The sequence below is a fragment of the Oncorhynchus nerka genome, unplaced genomic scaffold (assembly GCF_034236695.1).
Source record: "Oncorhynchus nerka isolate Pitt River unplaced genomic scaffold, Oner_Uvic_2.0 unplaced_scaffold_62___fragment_2___debris, whole genome shotgun sequence".
NCBI classification, from domain to species: domain Eukaryota; kingdom Metazoa; phylum Chordata; class Actinopteri; order Salmoniformes; family Salmonidae; genus Oncorhynchus; species Oncorhynchus nerka.
In genome coordinates this window covers 11,804-29,577 of record NW_027039957.1, presented here as the reverse complement: position 1 = coordinate 29,577, position 17,774 = coordinate 11,804, and the positions used below count along the sequence as shown (strand labels likewise).

At 41.7% G+C, this 17,774-nt stretch overlaps 1 protein-coding gene across 1 annotated transcript in view; it reads left to right on the top strand.

Annotated features, from left to right (window-relative positions):
• LOC115110315 (protein ELFN1-like) overlaps nucleotides 1-16,761 on the top strand; it is an 88,842-nt gene extending 72,081 nt beyond the window's left edge. The window contains exon 3 of the mRNA XM_029635857.2: nucleotides 11,812-16,761. Within this exon, the coding sequence (XP_029491717.2) occupies nucleotides 12,201-14,609 (2,409 nt within the window). The 5' untranslated portion in view covers nucleotides 11,812-12,200 and the 3' untranslated portion in view covers nucleotides 14,610-16,761. The remainder of the gene's footprint in view (nucleotides 1-11,811) is intronic.
• Nucleotides 16,762-17,774: the final 1,013 nt, after the last annotated feature.

Sequence of the window (17,774 nt, the reverse complement as noted above, 5' to 3'; positions counted from 1 at the left end):
GGTGAGTCACAGTGTCACAGACGTACAGTGCACTCTGCTGTAGTGGTTCCAGGTGCTGTTGGGATTTCAACAAGTGAGAATCTCTTCGCTAGGCTAAAGGTCCTGAACAGTCATTCTGAAAAGTTCTGAAAAGTACTCATGGCTAACTACCAGGAAGTTTGAAAAGACAGGCTGAGTGGGCGGAGGGCTTATATTCATGAGCTCACCTTGACTGACAGCTCTTTGAAACTCCTATGTCAAGAAACTTGGATGCAGTGAGCAGTGTTGCAGTGAGATCATCTCAAGCTAATTTGGTGATACACAAAGCAACTCAAACAACATTGAAATTGCATCAATGATATATATATGTAGATTTTTATTCATCTCCCATTTGGCACGTTTCTTTTGAAGCCGTTCATAGCAACACTGACAGACGTGTTGACTTGACAACTGCGTCTGAGTTTTGAACGACAACCCCCACTCTTTTCTGTTCCATGTTGGCTGAAGACCTAGTTAGCCAGTAACTAGCTAACACCTGATACAGATGACAGGTGAAACATAGAAGTATCTTTGCCGTAGATGAATAGGGGTAAACTCTGAGTTATATTTGCTGACACCTTAGTCGAGCTATTTAAACCACGCCCCTCTGCAAACACACCGATGTTGGTTACAAGCCGGTACATATTTCAATGAGGTAAGAGAATATCACGTTACCATTGGTGTATTAAAATGAGAGTTAAGGTGATGTCACCTTGTCCCCTTAATAATGATTCAAAGTTTTGGACATGGGGGAGGGGGTCAGTAACTTTAAGATCAAACTTTGTCAATGTAGAAGCAACAGTCATTTTTCATACGTTGGTCATCATATTTTGATCTCGTTTCCCTCAAATATCATCCAATTTCATGAAAAACATGATTTTGACTGTTCATGACCTTTAAGCTCAGGCCCCCAGGTGTTCTCTGTCTCCCACCAATCTGTTTTTGGCCACTCTGACATTTGTTTTTGGCCGAGCTGGATATCACACAGTGTCAGTGTTCTGTCCCTAAACACGCCATGTAACCTCACAGGTTCCTGGACGGATAAAAAAAAAAAAGGTTAATGTGTAATTTGATGGACTTGAGTGGAGAAAAAGGAGGAGACAGTGAATCATTCTGCTCATATCCTCTTAATGAGAGTGCTGAGGCAGGGTTCGCTGTCACTCAGAACCCTGGTTCTCTCCCACGGCATAATTTGATTGAGGAACTCCACTCGGTTTCAGAAGGTTAATTGGTGGGGTAGAAAGCTGCTTTGGCAAGAGCAAAGTAATTGACAAGAAGAGGGAATTAGTGCCGTTGTTCCTGTACACGCATAGTTAGCAGACGTTTAACTTTATGCCCTGATTTGACCTCACAGACAGCCCCTATATACAGTATGTACTGACAACAGCAGCAGGACTGTGCTGCAGGCAAATGGAACATGATACAAACACTCAGGCTTTACAATATGTGCTCCGTCTAGCGTCACACTTAAAGGGATAGTTCACTTAAAATACAAAATGACACGTTGGTTTTCTTACCCTGTAAGCAGTCTATGGACAAGGTATGACAGTAATCCATGCTTTGGTTTTATTTCCCTTGTACCATTTTTAAATGCTAACCTTTTAGCATTTTTGGCTCAAAACCCATTCAAGTTATGGTACCGATATTAGCATTTTCCACGCATCATGTCCGAATCACCCGAAAGTACCGAAATTGACTGTGAAGCTCAACAAAGTCACATAGATTATTAGAATACAATGTGCAAAAAAAATGCTAATATCAGTACCATGACTTGAATGGGATTTGTGCCACAAATGCTAAAACGTTGGAAAGAGTGCCAGGTAAACTAAACCAAAGCATGGGTTGCTGCCAAACCTTGTCCAAAGACTGCTTACAGCGCAAGGAAACCAATGTGTCATTTCCTAATTTGGGTGAACTATCCAGGTAAGACTGTACAGTAGATTCCAGTTTAGTCTGCCATGTCTTGAGTCAGCAGCAGAAGAGGTGTCGGCACACATCCTCCTGCCCACCGGCAGCTGGTGAGCTCAAAGACCAGAGACGTGAGAGCTGAGTTGATGGTCTGGAAAATTGCAATAAAACCTGCAGGTATTATCCCAAGTTGTATCTTATTCTTACATGAACGGAATTCAATTAAACTGTAAGTGTTGGTTGTGCTCTCCTTGTTCTTATGACAAATACAGGCTGTCTACAACCTAATTGTTTTCTCATTGGATTCGTTCTACTGCTGTTGGTTAAGACAATTCTGACAATACCTCAGTTGGTTTGTCAGTTTGTAATAGGCCTTAGTATAATGAATTGTCTACAAGTTTACTCAATACAAGTCTGTGGCATAATGCACAATTATTGTTGGGACAAATCCATAACTTCTTTGTTTGTTTATGTAGCAAATCAATGAATGTTGTTAAAGGAAGGTTTTACATATTAGATCTACAGTTTCAGACCATGATATTTTCTTTTTTTGCTCATAGTACCAACTGAGCAAACTGTCTGAAGTGCGTTCATACCGCAGTTCCCAATAACTCCACTTTGGATATGACTTTAGCTCTAAAAGCTCTCTCCATTAAGGCTACTGTTTCCATCAGTGCACACTGTAATTCCAAGCCATTCTCCATGGCGTATCATATTTTTTTAAAGGGCCATCCGGAATGGAGTTTGTGCTTTGTAATGAGATTTCTTGCTCCCCGGAAAGGTGAGAATCGTACTAGGTCATCAGCCTGTTGAAGGACTCGATCCACTGAAGAACAATTGAGTGTGGTATTGGGAATTTACAAGAGATGCCAGAGCAGTAAGTCATTTCAAGTTTTACAAAGCATCACACTGTCAGGAATACCAAATAGTCTGTTGTAGAATAGAACATTTGTGTCAAATTCTAATTCTCGAGGTCTGGACTTACATAGTTGGCCTCAACCCTTGGCCCTCAAAGCTCTTAATTAGCCCAATCATTCACTATTTAAGCAAAATGACCAAATACACTACACTTAAGCTAGATTTATGACGGAGGTGGATGTATGAAATGCTAATATATGTGGCTAATTGGCTATTTCGAGTAATTAGCTGGGGGAGATGGAAACAGGCATGCAAAAGGGTGAGCACAGTTTCACCCTCATTTGGGTGGGCAAGTGGAGCTGTTTTCAGCAACTTAAAAAGTGCTCTCCCAGTAGATATGCATTGGAAATAGATTCCGCACAAATGGTCAACATTGACATATATTACAGTTCATCCTGACGAAAGGATAAATGTTGCTCTTTAGGATTCCCCCTGTGGGTGAAGAGTTGTGTAAGGCTGTGTTTACACATCCAGCACAATTAGGATCTTTTTCTACTAATTGGTCTTTTGACCAATCAGATCAGCTCTTTGCCAACAATTGGGCAAAAAAAATCAGCATTGGGCTGCCTGTGTAAGCGCAGCCTTACTTCCTTCTTCCAGCACTTCATACAGATGCAAGATCTTAATTTGATCACCCAGTTGCAGGAGAAGGTTCCTGCAATGCAGAAAATGTCAAACGTGTCGTATATTTGAGGTTTAAAAAGGCTTCTGAAGATTGTAATTGCCACTTTGAAATTTCAGACTTGATTTTTCCCTTACGGAAAATGTATCAACCCCTACAAAAATATAGATGAATTATAATCCACATAATAATCCACATTTCCTGTTACTGCAGGATTATGTTCCTGCTGTAGAAAACGGACTCAAATGAAGATCCTACGTCTTTATGCATTGGTTGACCTTTTTTTCCCTTGCTGCTGTCCATCGTGCTGAAGTTGTTGGCTGGTTTGTAGTGCACTGTCCATACATAGTGCAAGCGTGTCATTCCACCACAACCACCATCCCCCAACACCACCACAGGATATACCGTATGTGACAACACTGAAAAGCAATCTAGCAAAACATTAAGAAAACTGGTATAGCTTTTGCTACACATCCTTTTCTGCCTCTGCTGTAGAAGGCCATGAGTGCTGCATTTCGAGTGGTTTCAAAGAACGTCTGAAGAGCACATTGAGAGCACGAACCTGGAAATTGTGTGCATCTCCACATTCACAACTTTATCATTACGTATTTCCTTTATTCGTTTTCGTCACGTTTTTGATCACTGCGGTGACATTCATTCTCCTCCATTGAGATAAATACCATTGTGAAAGCTTTTCCTGGCTGAATTTATATGAGGCGATTCCAATTATCATGGGGAAAGAAAAGGGCTTTGTCTGAAAAACAATTCAAATCACAGAGATGCGGCACAATACCCCTCACTTATCAGGGAAGTAAAGTTAGATATAAACTCATTAGTGTGCAGTGCCTTGCAGCTGTTTGTGCTCCTGTACGAAGCCCTTTTTCTGAAGAGGCCTGGCATGTCCACAAAGTATGCCATTGATGCCACAAAGGAAGCAAGCACATTTCCAAGCAAACAGGATTGGGGGCTAGGGAGAACATTCCATTCAATTCCAGGCAATATTCCTTTTAGTAATTAATGCATGACTTTAATATCCTTGGATATAGCTGAAGTATGCATCCACCTCCTCCCTTTCTCTCCAAAGCAATTCAGTACCTCAGTGAGCACAATGTTTTTCTCCCCCAAGAGAAGCAGTTCCATTTCAGCTCAATTGATTCTCCACTTCTGGTCGCCCATCTTTACCTTTTTCATTCTTTCCCAGCAAGATGTGCATGCATTTTCAATGACATCAAATAAAGGGCAGTCATTGGGAGGGATGAGGACGGTCTCAGGGGACTGAGGCACCGTCACCATCCGAAAGAGAAAGACGGAGCAAGATATAAAGACGAACAGCAGAGGCGGGGGGGTGAGGCCTTGGACACATAGACATGAGAGGGAGATAACATGACTATATATAGCAGTACAGATATGACCAGATTAAACTGAGAATCCAGTCTCGCTGTGCCCTTCTGACCAATACAGGCTGTCTAATACAATTTGCAAATGTGTGTTTTCTTCCGAGAGAGCAAGAGAGAAGGAGAGACAGAGACAGAGACAGAGACAGAGACAGAGACAGACAGAGACAGAGAGAGAGAGAGAGAGGATACAGTATGACAGCTTTACATACAATATACCTCATTGGGAGACAGTTGCACTTGTTACTGTATCAGTTTCATCCACAAGGCTTATGGGAGATTCTGTCATGTCTTTGCCTTGAAGCCCAGGCTCGCCGCTGCGGAGGAGTGAACCCCAGAGGCTCGGCATATGAGAATAGAAGCCTGTCTCACAATCACAGACTTGAATTCAGTGCATTGAAAGACTTCCCCTTCAAGGTAACATGAGCTCTCAGCTTCCGAAGCACCCTTGTCTGCCCCCTAACATCAAACAGTAACGCTAGTTGGCCTCACAGTTACACGGTGTTATGTCAGTTGTCATATGGTAAACATTGGGTCTATGTATTGCCCCAATATGTTAATTGTAGGTACTTTGAAGGCAACTACTTACAACAAAGATCAAATAGCATCTACACTCTGAGTTTAACATAATTTGAAAGAAGTATCTTTCCTCAACGCTGACTGCTAATGGAGAATACAGTATCTCTCTCAAATAAAATCCATCAGTAACATATTCAACGCAAAAAAGTGTGGCTAGGTAAGTGTATGAAAGTGCCCTGAGCAAGCAAAACAGTGGGAATTTACAACAACTTAATGTAGGACCATTGAATCAGGGCGTCATTAGTTGTTCATAGGGGATGACAAGAAAATCCATCATTAATCTGTATGCAGCAGACTGGGGAATGGCTGCCTGGGCTGCCTGGGTGTCCACTGGGAGAGGAGCTTGGCTCTGATGCCCTGGGTGTTCTGGCCTACTGCCCTCGGGGCTACACTACCACTGGACCATAGAGATTGCTGCCAATGGGGAAAGATTCCAGGGCTGCAAATAGACCAATAGGCTGTTCTGAGGATGAACATGCCATGCTGCCCTAACTGCCTTAAGCTCATTGTTAGTATGTGACACGTTTTACAAGCATTTCGCTACACCCGCAATAACATCTGCTAAACACGTGTATGTGACAACTAATAACATTTGATTTGATTTAGGTGAAACTAATGCATACACATGGATTCCAATGTTGGTTGTTCTTTTCCCACCATCTCCAAGCTCTTTTTATTAGTGAGCACTGCAGTATTTGTTGGTTAAGCATACAGGCACCAGGGTGGCATTAAAGCACTCGGAGACACTAAACCTGAATGTATGATGAGAGGTTTGTTTATGCAAAAGGTAGTTGACTAAATCACTAACATTCATATGCAACAGCGGGTGACTCTAACGAGGCGAACTAGCAGGGTTGTAATTTATGCTGTGGACCGCAGTAGCGGTGGTGGAATTGATGCGGAGCCCACTGGAGTGAGTCACAGTGGACAAACAAACCCCTCTATGCATTATTAATGAGAGGAAGTCTTTTCAGGTTTAACGTCAACTTCCATGTAACACCTAAAGGGGTCCCGCAACAACACCCTGCTAAGAGAGAGCTGAGGACGGGTCAGAACGGCTCTCAGACACTGCCAGCCGGTATTTACGATAAAGGTCAGAGAATGGAGGGGACAATGATAGGAGACAATTTTCTCTTTAAAAAGTTTAGCCTCGCCAGATATTTCCCAGAGCCATACTTTTCATATTCATTTCATGGAACATTTGGTTTGGGTTTCCAAACGGGAACCTTCTTTATTTCAGAGGGTTTAAAAGTAATTATATTTGAATGCCCCTTGGTAAATGCACTTTTGTGGTAGGTGGTTTTTGTAGTGGTAGCCTTTTGGCATTTCCTTGCAGAGCGTTCCACACAGTGCATGGAGGTGCACAATGTACTTCCTGGTTCTATGTCTATGTTAGCAGCTGACAGAGTGACTCCACCCACTTTACCATGCCCATGATATAGTGGGAAATAGGTATACTAAACTAAATGTCACTTAAATACTTTGGACAGATGCCATCCACGTACTCAAAAAATGTTGTCTTAATGTGCTTTTGATTCAAATCTGGGCCACATGCATTTTTCAGCCTCCAGTTTCAACGGACAGACATTAAAAGAGAGCTCCACATAAAGTGTGGCCATCAGTGGAGCCTGGTGGGAGGAGCTATAGGAGAATGTTCCATTGAATTGAGTCAATGGAACGGTTTCCACATGTTTATTGTGTTTGATACAGTTCCACTACTGTATATAGATAGCCTCGCTGCTGTTATTTTTCATTGTCTTTTTACTGTTGTTTTTATTTCTTTACTTATCTATTGTTCACCTAATACGCACTGTTGGTTAGGGCCTGTAAGTAAGCATTTCACTGTACAACTATACCTTTCGTATTCGGCGCACATGACAAATACACTTTGATTTGATTTATTCCATTCCAGTCTTTACAATAAGCCCATCCTCCTATAGCTCCTCCTACCAGCCTCCTCTGGTGACCATGTCATAACAGCAGTGGAACACAGGGATGTGAGTGGGCCGGCACGGCCCCAGCCTTATAGAAACCTGTCAAACCCGAACCTCCACCTGATAATTTTATGTTGAGCAGCTCACAGCATATTACTGCCTCAAGCCATCCCCAAGCTCAATGGAAACAAAGTCAATTTATTATAACACTGCTTCGAAGTCCCCCACAAAACGCATACCCAAAATGGGGGATCTTTGGTATGTATGGGGACAGACTGTGTATGGGAACGGTGAGGGTGCAGAAATATGAGAAGGGGAGACAACCCAGTTTGCTACTGTGCTGTATTACAGTGTTCTTCCTTATTTAGTATTCAAATGTATCGGGTTAACGATTCCCACATAACACAGGCACGAGTAGACAAAGCTGGGCTTTAGATTTGTGTGTAATCTCTCCCTCGGGGCTCATACAAATCCAAGCAAAACAAACAGTCCCTCAGTAGGTTACTTCAGCACTGCTCCCTCCGATCCAATGGTAAACATTTACTGTCAGAACTCATCCATAGCCACAGTATGCTCCCCCCCCCACACACACACACACACAAGGCAGCGCTACGAATGGCTCCACTCTTTTGTTTCAGTTAGGCTTAAACATCTCAATCAAAATGGAAAATGCATAGCTTGACTCAGTTACAGCAGTGATTTGAATGAAAGGTGCTAAGCGTCTAATTAATCATTTTGCACGGATATAATAAATGTTCTTTTCAAGGTAGAACATATTGAGAAGATGAAAACACTGGAAGGTTTCCACTGACTGATGACTGTGTCAGTACTACATAGTGATGAATCTTAGCCTCGACAACCCTGTTTCTGTCCCAATCAGCACTTATGTGCAAACACGCTGACCAGTGTAGTCCTGAATAGGTTTATGTTGAACAATGGACATGCTTCCTCTATTATCAGTGATTCCCATTAGAATCAAGCCAGCATCATGTACACTGTGTGGTAAGAGGATACTAAACAATGGAAATTGTATTCATATTGTCCGTTAGTTCGTGGATTGCGGACAGTTTTGTTTTTGAATATGAACAGTTCCGCATTGTGCCCTAGAGAACATGGTATGGCTGTTTGTTATTTTTGACTTCCTGAAAACATATGCTCACATCCTCATTTATGATAGCAATGCTAGATGGCAACACAACATTTGTTTAGGCCTAATTGGAGCGCGGTGGGCAGACCACACGAAAGGTCAACAGACTGCTGGAATGACCTTACGTCCACGGTTCCAATTTGAGGTGTATTCCCTCTGCACTAAACTGTCACAATTATCCTGTTGTAGCAACATGATTATCCCCTTTATGTAAAGGCCCGTGTCCTCTACCACCTAGGGACACCTTTCTTCTCACCCTCTGTGGCCTCCCACAAGGCAACACATCCACTTCCTGGCCTGTGTCAGCAGCTGCATCAGAGGGCTAAGAGAGGCCAGTGATGAGGGCGCACACCACATACCTCTGGGTTTAAAGTATTCAACTGCTGTCCTCTATGATTAACCTATCCATCACTTGAGTTTCCAGCCCACTTTCATGGTCAGTCACTCCCACACCATTCCCAATGAATTAATGACTGTAATAACACAGTCACCGGATCTAGAAGAGTTGAACATTTGACGTTACTTAAGGGAAGTCCACAAGTACCATTTCTTGAACAGTGACTTGCATTTCTAATATATTGTATTCGATTGGATAAAAATTTGATTTGCTTTCTTTAAAAAATAAAAAAAACGTTATCTACAGTAGGAATCCTTCCAGGTCTTAATATGAATAATGTGTATAATATGAAAAAGAAATTACTTCTCCTCATAAACATGATTTTCATAATTGAAACATCTCTCATTGGCTTTGTTAAATTATGAATATACACCACAAATCCCTCTCTGTCTTTGCAGGTTGGAGGTTGCTTGTCTTCTTGATTCTCATTGTTCTTAGACATATTCAAGTGTGACAGCAGTACGCATGGCAGACGAGGTACCGGGTGTTGTTCTGTACAGTAGCCTACACATCTCTGTGAGGTCTAAACAAATATCTCCCTCTGAGATGTCTGGGCTGCTTTAAGTGGACCGGAGAAGAGAACCCGTAATTCATCGCTCTGAGCCGAGACCCCTGCCTTGGTGGTGAGCGTTTCTTCCGTGGCTATGTTTGCCATCATATTGAATTTTAACAATGAAAAATGAATATCTGACTGAGTCCAATCTGATTTGAAAGCTAGTTAAGTGGCTCAGGTTTGGATAAAAAGCAATACTAGGTGCCACTGACAATGAAGTATACTGTAGCCCTTGGGTCAGCAAGATGTATTGACTACACATTAGTGAATGCAGATGAAATGTTTCCCCTTTCACTCAGAAATGTCTGGCATGCAGTAAATCCTTTTCATTCCTCCATAAGCATTTTGCAGCCTCAGTTCTTATTCTCAAAAAGCAGAACAAATACTTTTATATTTGGCATGCAGTCATAACATATAAATCAATATCGTAATTGGCACGTGCAGTAGCCTATCCCATCATTTAAAAAAAAAAAAATCAGCACAATGAAATCCGTTAAGAAATGGAAAAAACAATCAGGATTTAGTATGGTGGGAATATCAAAGTTATATGGTAGTTCTTTGAATGGAACTAGTGTATGCAATTCATAGTCCAAACACAAAAGTATTGTTCCAGGAAGACGAAGTGTCTCCGTGTTCCTCGCTGAAGACGTGTTCCTCGCTGGCCACTGCTGCTGATTATGACCACGGCTGTGCTGGTCGACTGTGGTGCAAGTTAATACCTAAGACTATTACGAGAATGACTCATATACTTAAACATTTGACTTTCCTTCCTCTCAGCACCTCCCATGCTGAGGTCACCTGCTGTTTATGACTAATAATTCATGAATACCTCTCCATAAAAACAGGATCTATAGGCTCCAAGGTTTCCTCCTGCAGCTATCAACTTTGTTCGGAAACCTTGGGCTGTTTGGATTGTCTGTGTGCTGTGTCTTTTTTTGATCAAATTGATTGGGTCAAATGATTTAACCAGACCCAATGGAACACTGCAATTTCCCAGGGGAGCTGTCTGACAGGGTTAAATTGACAATGAACTGTAACAGTTTTCTTGAGTTGAAGGAGAGGCGGACCAAAACGCAGCGTGGTTATTATTCATGGTTCTTTAATAAAGAAACTATACATGAATAGACTAACAAAAAAAGAAATGTGAAAAACCAAAACAGCCCTATCTGGTGCAAACACAGAGACAGGAACAATCACCCACAAAACCCCAACATCAAACAGGCTACCTAAATATGGTTCCCAATCAGAGACCATGACTAACACCTGCCTCTGATTGAGAACCATATCAGGCCAAACACAGAAACAGACAAACTAGACACACAACATAGAATGCCCACTCAGATCACACCCTGACCAAACAAAACATAGAAACATACAAAGCAAACTATGGTCAGGGTGTGACATGAACAGTTTGCTATTTTTGGTTCACGGTTTGTATCCGCAGTAGTTACCGTAAGATGTTTAAGAGATACATCCATGACACTGAAAGACATTAAGTTCTATTTCTGTAAGGTTCTATAAGGTTCTCGAGTTCTCGGTTCTATAAGATTCTCGAGAAGACCGTTTCAAAGGAACATTTCAGTATGGTGCAGAGTAATTAATGAATTCCATGCTGCATCTAAACATTAGTTGGACTCAGTTGTGTTTGACAGTCCACAGGTTAATGATGTGAGAATAGGGACCCTGCTTTCCCCGACCTGTCAAGTGGTAATTGGCCAAAGGTTTCCTTTAATAGCAATATGCCACAGGGAACGCAAAGCACCTCTGAAATTGTGTACGAAATAATTGGATGGCGATGAAAGAGGAAGCATACACATGAATCCTATTTTGCCTTTAAAATGATATTTGCTATTTTTACTTAACGTGCAAAACGAAAATGTGTCTTGATTATTTTGATCCGTAATGTTATTTTTCACTGTCTTTTTACTGTTGTTTTTATTTCTTTACCTACCTATTGTTCACCTAATACCTTTTTTGCACTATTGGTTAGAGCCTGTAAGTAAACATCTCACTGTAAGGTTTACTACACCTGTTGTATTCGGCGCACGTGACAAATAAACTTTGATTTGATTTGATATGTGCAGTATACATGACAGATTAACAGGATGTAGAATATAAAATACAGATTGGGTACCATGTAGTTTGACTGCTACACATGGTCTATAGAGGATAAATATAATTCTACTTGTGCAGCATGTCATGTATTCTGAATATTTCTGTCCAGAAGAATATATACTGTTTACGTTTTGTGGTGTAAATGTGGTTATATTCAAATTGAAAACCTCACATTCAAGTAGTTATTGATTCCTCTAACGTGCGCCTGCTTCTCTTTTCTTCACAGGGAGTTCCTCTGAGCCCATGAATGTGACACAGCAAGAAAGACAGAGGAAGAAACAATAGGATGAGACCGATCAACGATGTTATCCCTGGGGAAATAAGCACAAGACAATCTGAGGTGGTGAAATACTGAATCTCAGCGAACCATCTCTAGAACTTCATTCCAGGCTAAAGTCATTGGATGGATGCTGGTCTAAATGCACATGCCCAACACCTTTTTGTAAATGGCTGGAACATTGGGACCGAATGATCCTTCCCTGGACACAAGGCCAATATATTGATTGTCCTCGCGGAGGAGAACACTTGAAAGTCCAGCTAGATTACAAAGAGTTCAGTTCAGCATCTTTAGAAACGACAGTGGTGTTCCCGTCTTAGAGCTTTTGGGCACTGCCCATGACATCAAGAGGAGCACCAATGGCCTGCGGTGGAGCTATGGTAATGAGTGCCTTTTTCTGGTCTGTGGCCATAGTATATTTGACCCATATAGGCAGAGTCAATGGAGACTGCTGGCTCATCGAAGGCGAGAAGGGTTTTGTGTGGCTGGCCATCTGCAGCCAAAACCAGCCTCCATACGAGGCAATCCCCACGCATATCAACAGCACCATTGTGGACCTTCGGCTCAATGAAAACAAGATCAAAAGTATCCATTTCTCTGCCCTCAGCCGCTTCGCCAACCTGACCTACCTAAACCTGACCAAGAATGAGATCAACTACATAGATGACGGGGCCTTTTCTGCCCAGTTCAACTTACAGGTCCTTCAGTTAGGCTTCAACAAACTCCGTAACCTTACTGAGGGCATCCTCAGGGGTTTGGGCAAGCTGCAGTACCTCTACCTCCAGGCCAATCTGATTGAGACTGTGACACCCAATGCCTTTTTGGAGTGCTATAGCCTGGAAAACATTGACCTCTCCATGAACCGTATCCAGCAACTAGATGGGACCACGTTTACCAGCCTGACTAAACTGACTACCTGTGAGCTTTACACCAACCCTTTCAACTGTTCCTGTGAACTACTTGGCTTTGTGAAGTGGCTCTCTGCATTCCCCAACAGGACAAATGAACGGATGGTCTGTGACTCCCCATCAGGTGTCTCTGGCTACAGTCTGCTCAGCCAGAACCCTAACAACCCGACTTTTCGGAATGCCCTCCATATGCTCTCCACTGTGTGTACAGACGACTATGTGACGCCATACATACCTGTGCCTCCTGAGACCACCACACTCCCACCAGACTACACTCCCTGTGGGCTGGAGGACTGTCCCTCCGGAACTGAGCCAGATGAGAGTATGAGTATCAACCCAACAGTGATTAATGTGGATGTAAAACCCAGTATGAAGCTCAAGCAAGTCTCTAAAACAAGCGCCACCATCACTGTTCAGATCCCCCATCCCTTCAAGAAGATGTACAGCCTGGTTCTCTACAATAACAGTTTTTTCACTGATATTCAAAACCTCAAAATTCAGAATGAGGACATTGAACTTAAAAACCTGAAACCCCATACTGAATACACATACTGTGTCGCTTCTATAAAGAATAATCTTAGATTCAATCATACTTGTCTGGCAGTCTCCACAGGACCCTGGAATGGGAAAGAGAGATCACAAAACCATGCAACAGCTACCCACTACATTATGACCATCCTAGGTTGTCTCTTTAGTATGGTGATTGTCCTAGGGGTGGTCTACTATTGCTTGCGTAAAAAACGTCAGCAAGATGAAAAGCACAAAAAGGCAGGCAGCCTAAAGAAAAGTATAATTGAACTAAAATATGGACAAGAGCTCGAAGGGGGAACCATTTCCAGGATGTCACAGAAGCAAATGACGGGTGGGGAGAGTATGTCCCGCATGCCATACCTACCATCTGGTAGTGAAATGGAGCAGTACAAACTGCAGGAGATAAGAGATGATATGCCTAAAATGGCCAAGGGAAGTTACATAGAGGTGCGAGGAACCGGGGACCACCATGAACGCAGAGAGTGTGAGATGTCCATGCCTGGGATGTCCATACCTGGGAACAGCCAAGGGTCAGTGGCTGAGATTTCAACCATTGCAAAAGAGGTGGATAAGGTCAATCAGATCATTAACAACTGCATCGATGCTCTGAAGTCAGAATCCACATCTTTTCAAGGGGTGAAATCAGGAGCTGTGTCCACCCAGGAGCCCCAGCTGGTCCTAATATCAGAGCAGCCGCAGAGCAAGTCTAGCTTCCTGTCCCCGGTGTATAAGGACAGCTACCACCACTCGTTACAGAGGCACCACACCTCGGATGTCCCGCCAAAGCGGCCCAGCACTGCCACTGGAGGTCCAATGCGGAGCCCAAGGCCTTACCGCTCAGAGTCCAAGTACATAGAGAAGACCTCGCCAACGGGTGAGACCATCCTCACTGTAACGCCAGCCGCTGCCATCCTTAGGGCAGAGGCAGAGAAGATCAGGCAGTACAATGAGCACCGGCACTCCTATCCCGACAGCCACCAGCTGCAGATCGAGGAGCTGGAAGGGCCCGGAAGCCACAAGCCCTCCATCCTGGAGCCCCTAACTCGGCCCCGTCCCAGAGACATGGCGTACTCTCCGCTCTCACCTCAGTACCATAACCTCAGCTACTCCTCCAGTCCTGAGTACTACTGCAAACCACATCACACTATCTGGGAGCGCTTCAAACTCCGCGGCAAACGGCACAAAGACGAGGACGAGTACATGGCTGCAGGGCATGCGCTACGTAAAAAAGTGCAGTTTGCCAAGGATGAGGACCTGCATGACATTTTAGACTACTGGAAAGGTGTATCTGCTCAACAGAAATCTTAATCTCTCCAAGTATTTTCTACTGGACCACAACTTTTAGAAATGACACAGAAACCTTATATGTGAAACTCACTATTGATTGGATGGATACTTCCATATTGCGATCAACTACTTAAACGTATATATAGCAACATATTTTGACTGTGAGTAAAATAGGAAAATAACCTTGGGAATGACCTTCTTGGAAATGACCATCTTAAATTTGTCACATTGTGTATGGAATTTATGGGAATAAACTGTAATCTAACGTTTCAAGAAGAAAACATATTGCAAATTAAGAATATACATATTATATGTTGCAATGGATTATAGGTATTTGGGTATCGCATGGCCAAGTCCTGTGACAGTGGATTTGCTGTTGTGTACTTTGAGAAAATACTGTAACAAATATTGAAAAACATGTCTACTGAAACCTCAATATTTTTTCTTCAAGAACTACTGAACAATCATACGAAAAATAACATTTTTTCTCCTCACATATATTTAATTCTACAATGGAACTATGTACTGATACCGTTTCTATATCTGCAATGTTTTCTGTTAATAAGATTTTAAAAAATGATGTTTGATTCAGGTTTAGCCCATGGATTTCAAAGACAGCTCATTATTTGTTTTCTAATGATTTCCGTGTCCTAACTGATAAACATTACACTGGTCAGTTAATTGGTATTATATTACCCAGAACACTTAACTTTCCCTTCCCCTATTTGCAGCACTTTCACATAATACATTTTAGAGGCCACTAAACAAACTGCACAATATTAAAAGGCTGGAGTTTTCTAAATGTAATATTCTACATAAAACAGTTCATTGTATTATTCTGATGCTGATGGTCTGTCTTAGGCATCGGCATCGTAAGCCATTAGTCATATCTTTAGAACCAAAGTAGAAAAAGCTGAAGTGTTTACATTTTCTTTCTGCATGGTCTAAGAAAGTGTTTCCCAACTCCGGTCCTCAAGTACCCCCAACAGCACACATTTGAGTTGTAGCCCAAGCACAAAAACCCCTGATTCAACTTGGTCAAGGGCTTGACGATTAGTTGATAAGTAGAATCAGTTGTGGTTGTCTGGGGCTACAACAAAAATATGTACAGTTGGGGGTTGGGAAACACTGGTCTTAGATATGTGTGAACATAGTAAATCAGGTTCCATATGCATTTAATTTGAATATGTTCTACTGTGTTTCAAAGAGCCAAAACATTTTAAGAGTTACTTTTGTTGAAAGTGTAATTGACCATTCACCTTTATATTACCAATATTTTCCACAGAAGGCAACTTTAGTTTCCCACCTGTTGTTTAGGCAGAATGCTGCGAATGCAGTTCACGTTCTCTACTGGAATATCTGTCATTATAGCCCGATGGATGAATGTACAATATAGATGATGACATCTGTATGTGGCAGCTTTTTAATTTGATTTCGGAGCAATTTTTTGCTATTTACAACCATAATCTTGAGTTTCCTTTGTCTCTACTTGGTTTTTCAATTAATATATTTCCCATAACTTATCATATTTTATATTTGTCTCGGCCAACAAAGTAAAAAAACAGCAAAGTTGTTGGTTTCACTGAAAGCTCTTGTTGAAGGATATTTTCCTATACTGTGTGGCTGTTATGGCACTTTTGTAAATTAGAAGTCACCTATCAGAGGTATATCGACATGCCTAGGTTAACTATGAAATAATATCCCATGAATGCCTGAACTAAACTTCTGCCGCTGGATTTGTACATTATCTATACACTATTTTTGAGTGGATACAAGAGGTAACTTGGCTGTCTGAGTTCTTATTTCAACCGCCTTAAATTTCTGGGATATGTGTGCGACTGTAATTTTCTTTATTTTTCTTTCAGTGTTGATATTGTTGACAAGTCCTTATTTGATGTAATTTTTCTAAATGCATTTCAATAGATTCCAAGAGCTGTCAGATTTATAGATAAATTAGCAAGTAAGCTACATGTTTTTATATTGCATATTGTAGCACTTCTGTGGCTCATAAAAGTTAGAATTGTTGGGAAACCGGTGGAAAAAAACAGTGAAAAGCTGTTGTTTAAGTACACCAGAAACAAACAAGAGCACAATAAAGTGTTTTTATTTCATTTCTTAATACTATGTTACCTGCTTTCAGACAAAGTACTGTGAAATAAAGGGAAGGGTGCACCCATCAGTATCTTCATGATGTTCTTTTGCTGCTTTTGAATTCTGAATCAAGGTATGAATCCTGAATGTATGGAATCCTGAATGTATGGAATCCTGAATGTATGGAATCCTGAATGTATGGAATCCTGAATGTATGGAATCCTGAATGTATGGAATCCTGAATGTATGAGAAGACTTGCTTATTTGTGTCACACACATCATTATCATGTTTGTATGACAGGTTAGTGGTTCTACCAAACTATGAAATGTCCATAATATACTGCAGTCCAGGAAATTCAGCAACTGCACCACTCTTCATGTATAGCTAAATATTCTAATGTAAGATACCCTGTAATACAACACCTTTTCCATCGGGGTATTGGCAGTGTTTCCAATGCTCTGCTGAACATATCCAAGCAAGTGCTTATGAAGAAGTGACTGCATGCATTTATCTTGGGAGCTGAAGATATTTATTACGTTCACAAAATGCTGAGGGCTAGATTCAGTATGCAGCGCTGAAGATCTGCGCTGAAGAGCGATATACATTTCATTTAATGTTCCTGCGTTCACGGAGACTGCATTCACGATAAACGCTACATGTCGTCTCAATCGGAAATGACCTTTACATTTCAATCGCACTACAGCGCTTATCTTCAGCTGTATGGATTGAATCGAGCCCTAGGACTGCCTATACTTTGAAAAACAAACATCAATTTTCTTGTCCCCAAAGGTTGTCAGATATCTTAACCTTAAAAGTGCCAACTGTGGAACACTGAACTTCAAAACCTGAAACCCCATATTGACTGCACATACTGTGTCGCTTCTATAAGCAATGCTCTTAGAGTCAATCACGCTTGTCTGACAATCTACACAGGACTGTGGAATGAGTAAGGAAACCAATATGCTTCCAAAACATTCAAAGCAAAAGCAGGTTGACATTTATTGTCATGAATCTTGCCCTGAAGAAAGTACTGAGCAATTTTTCACTATATGGGCAAGCTGCTAAGTCAAAATTGGTTATATCATAAAAATTAA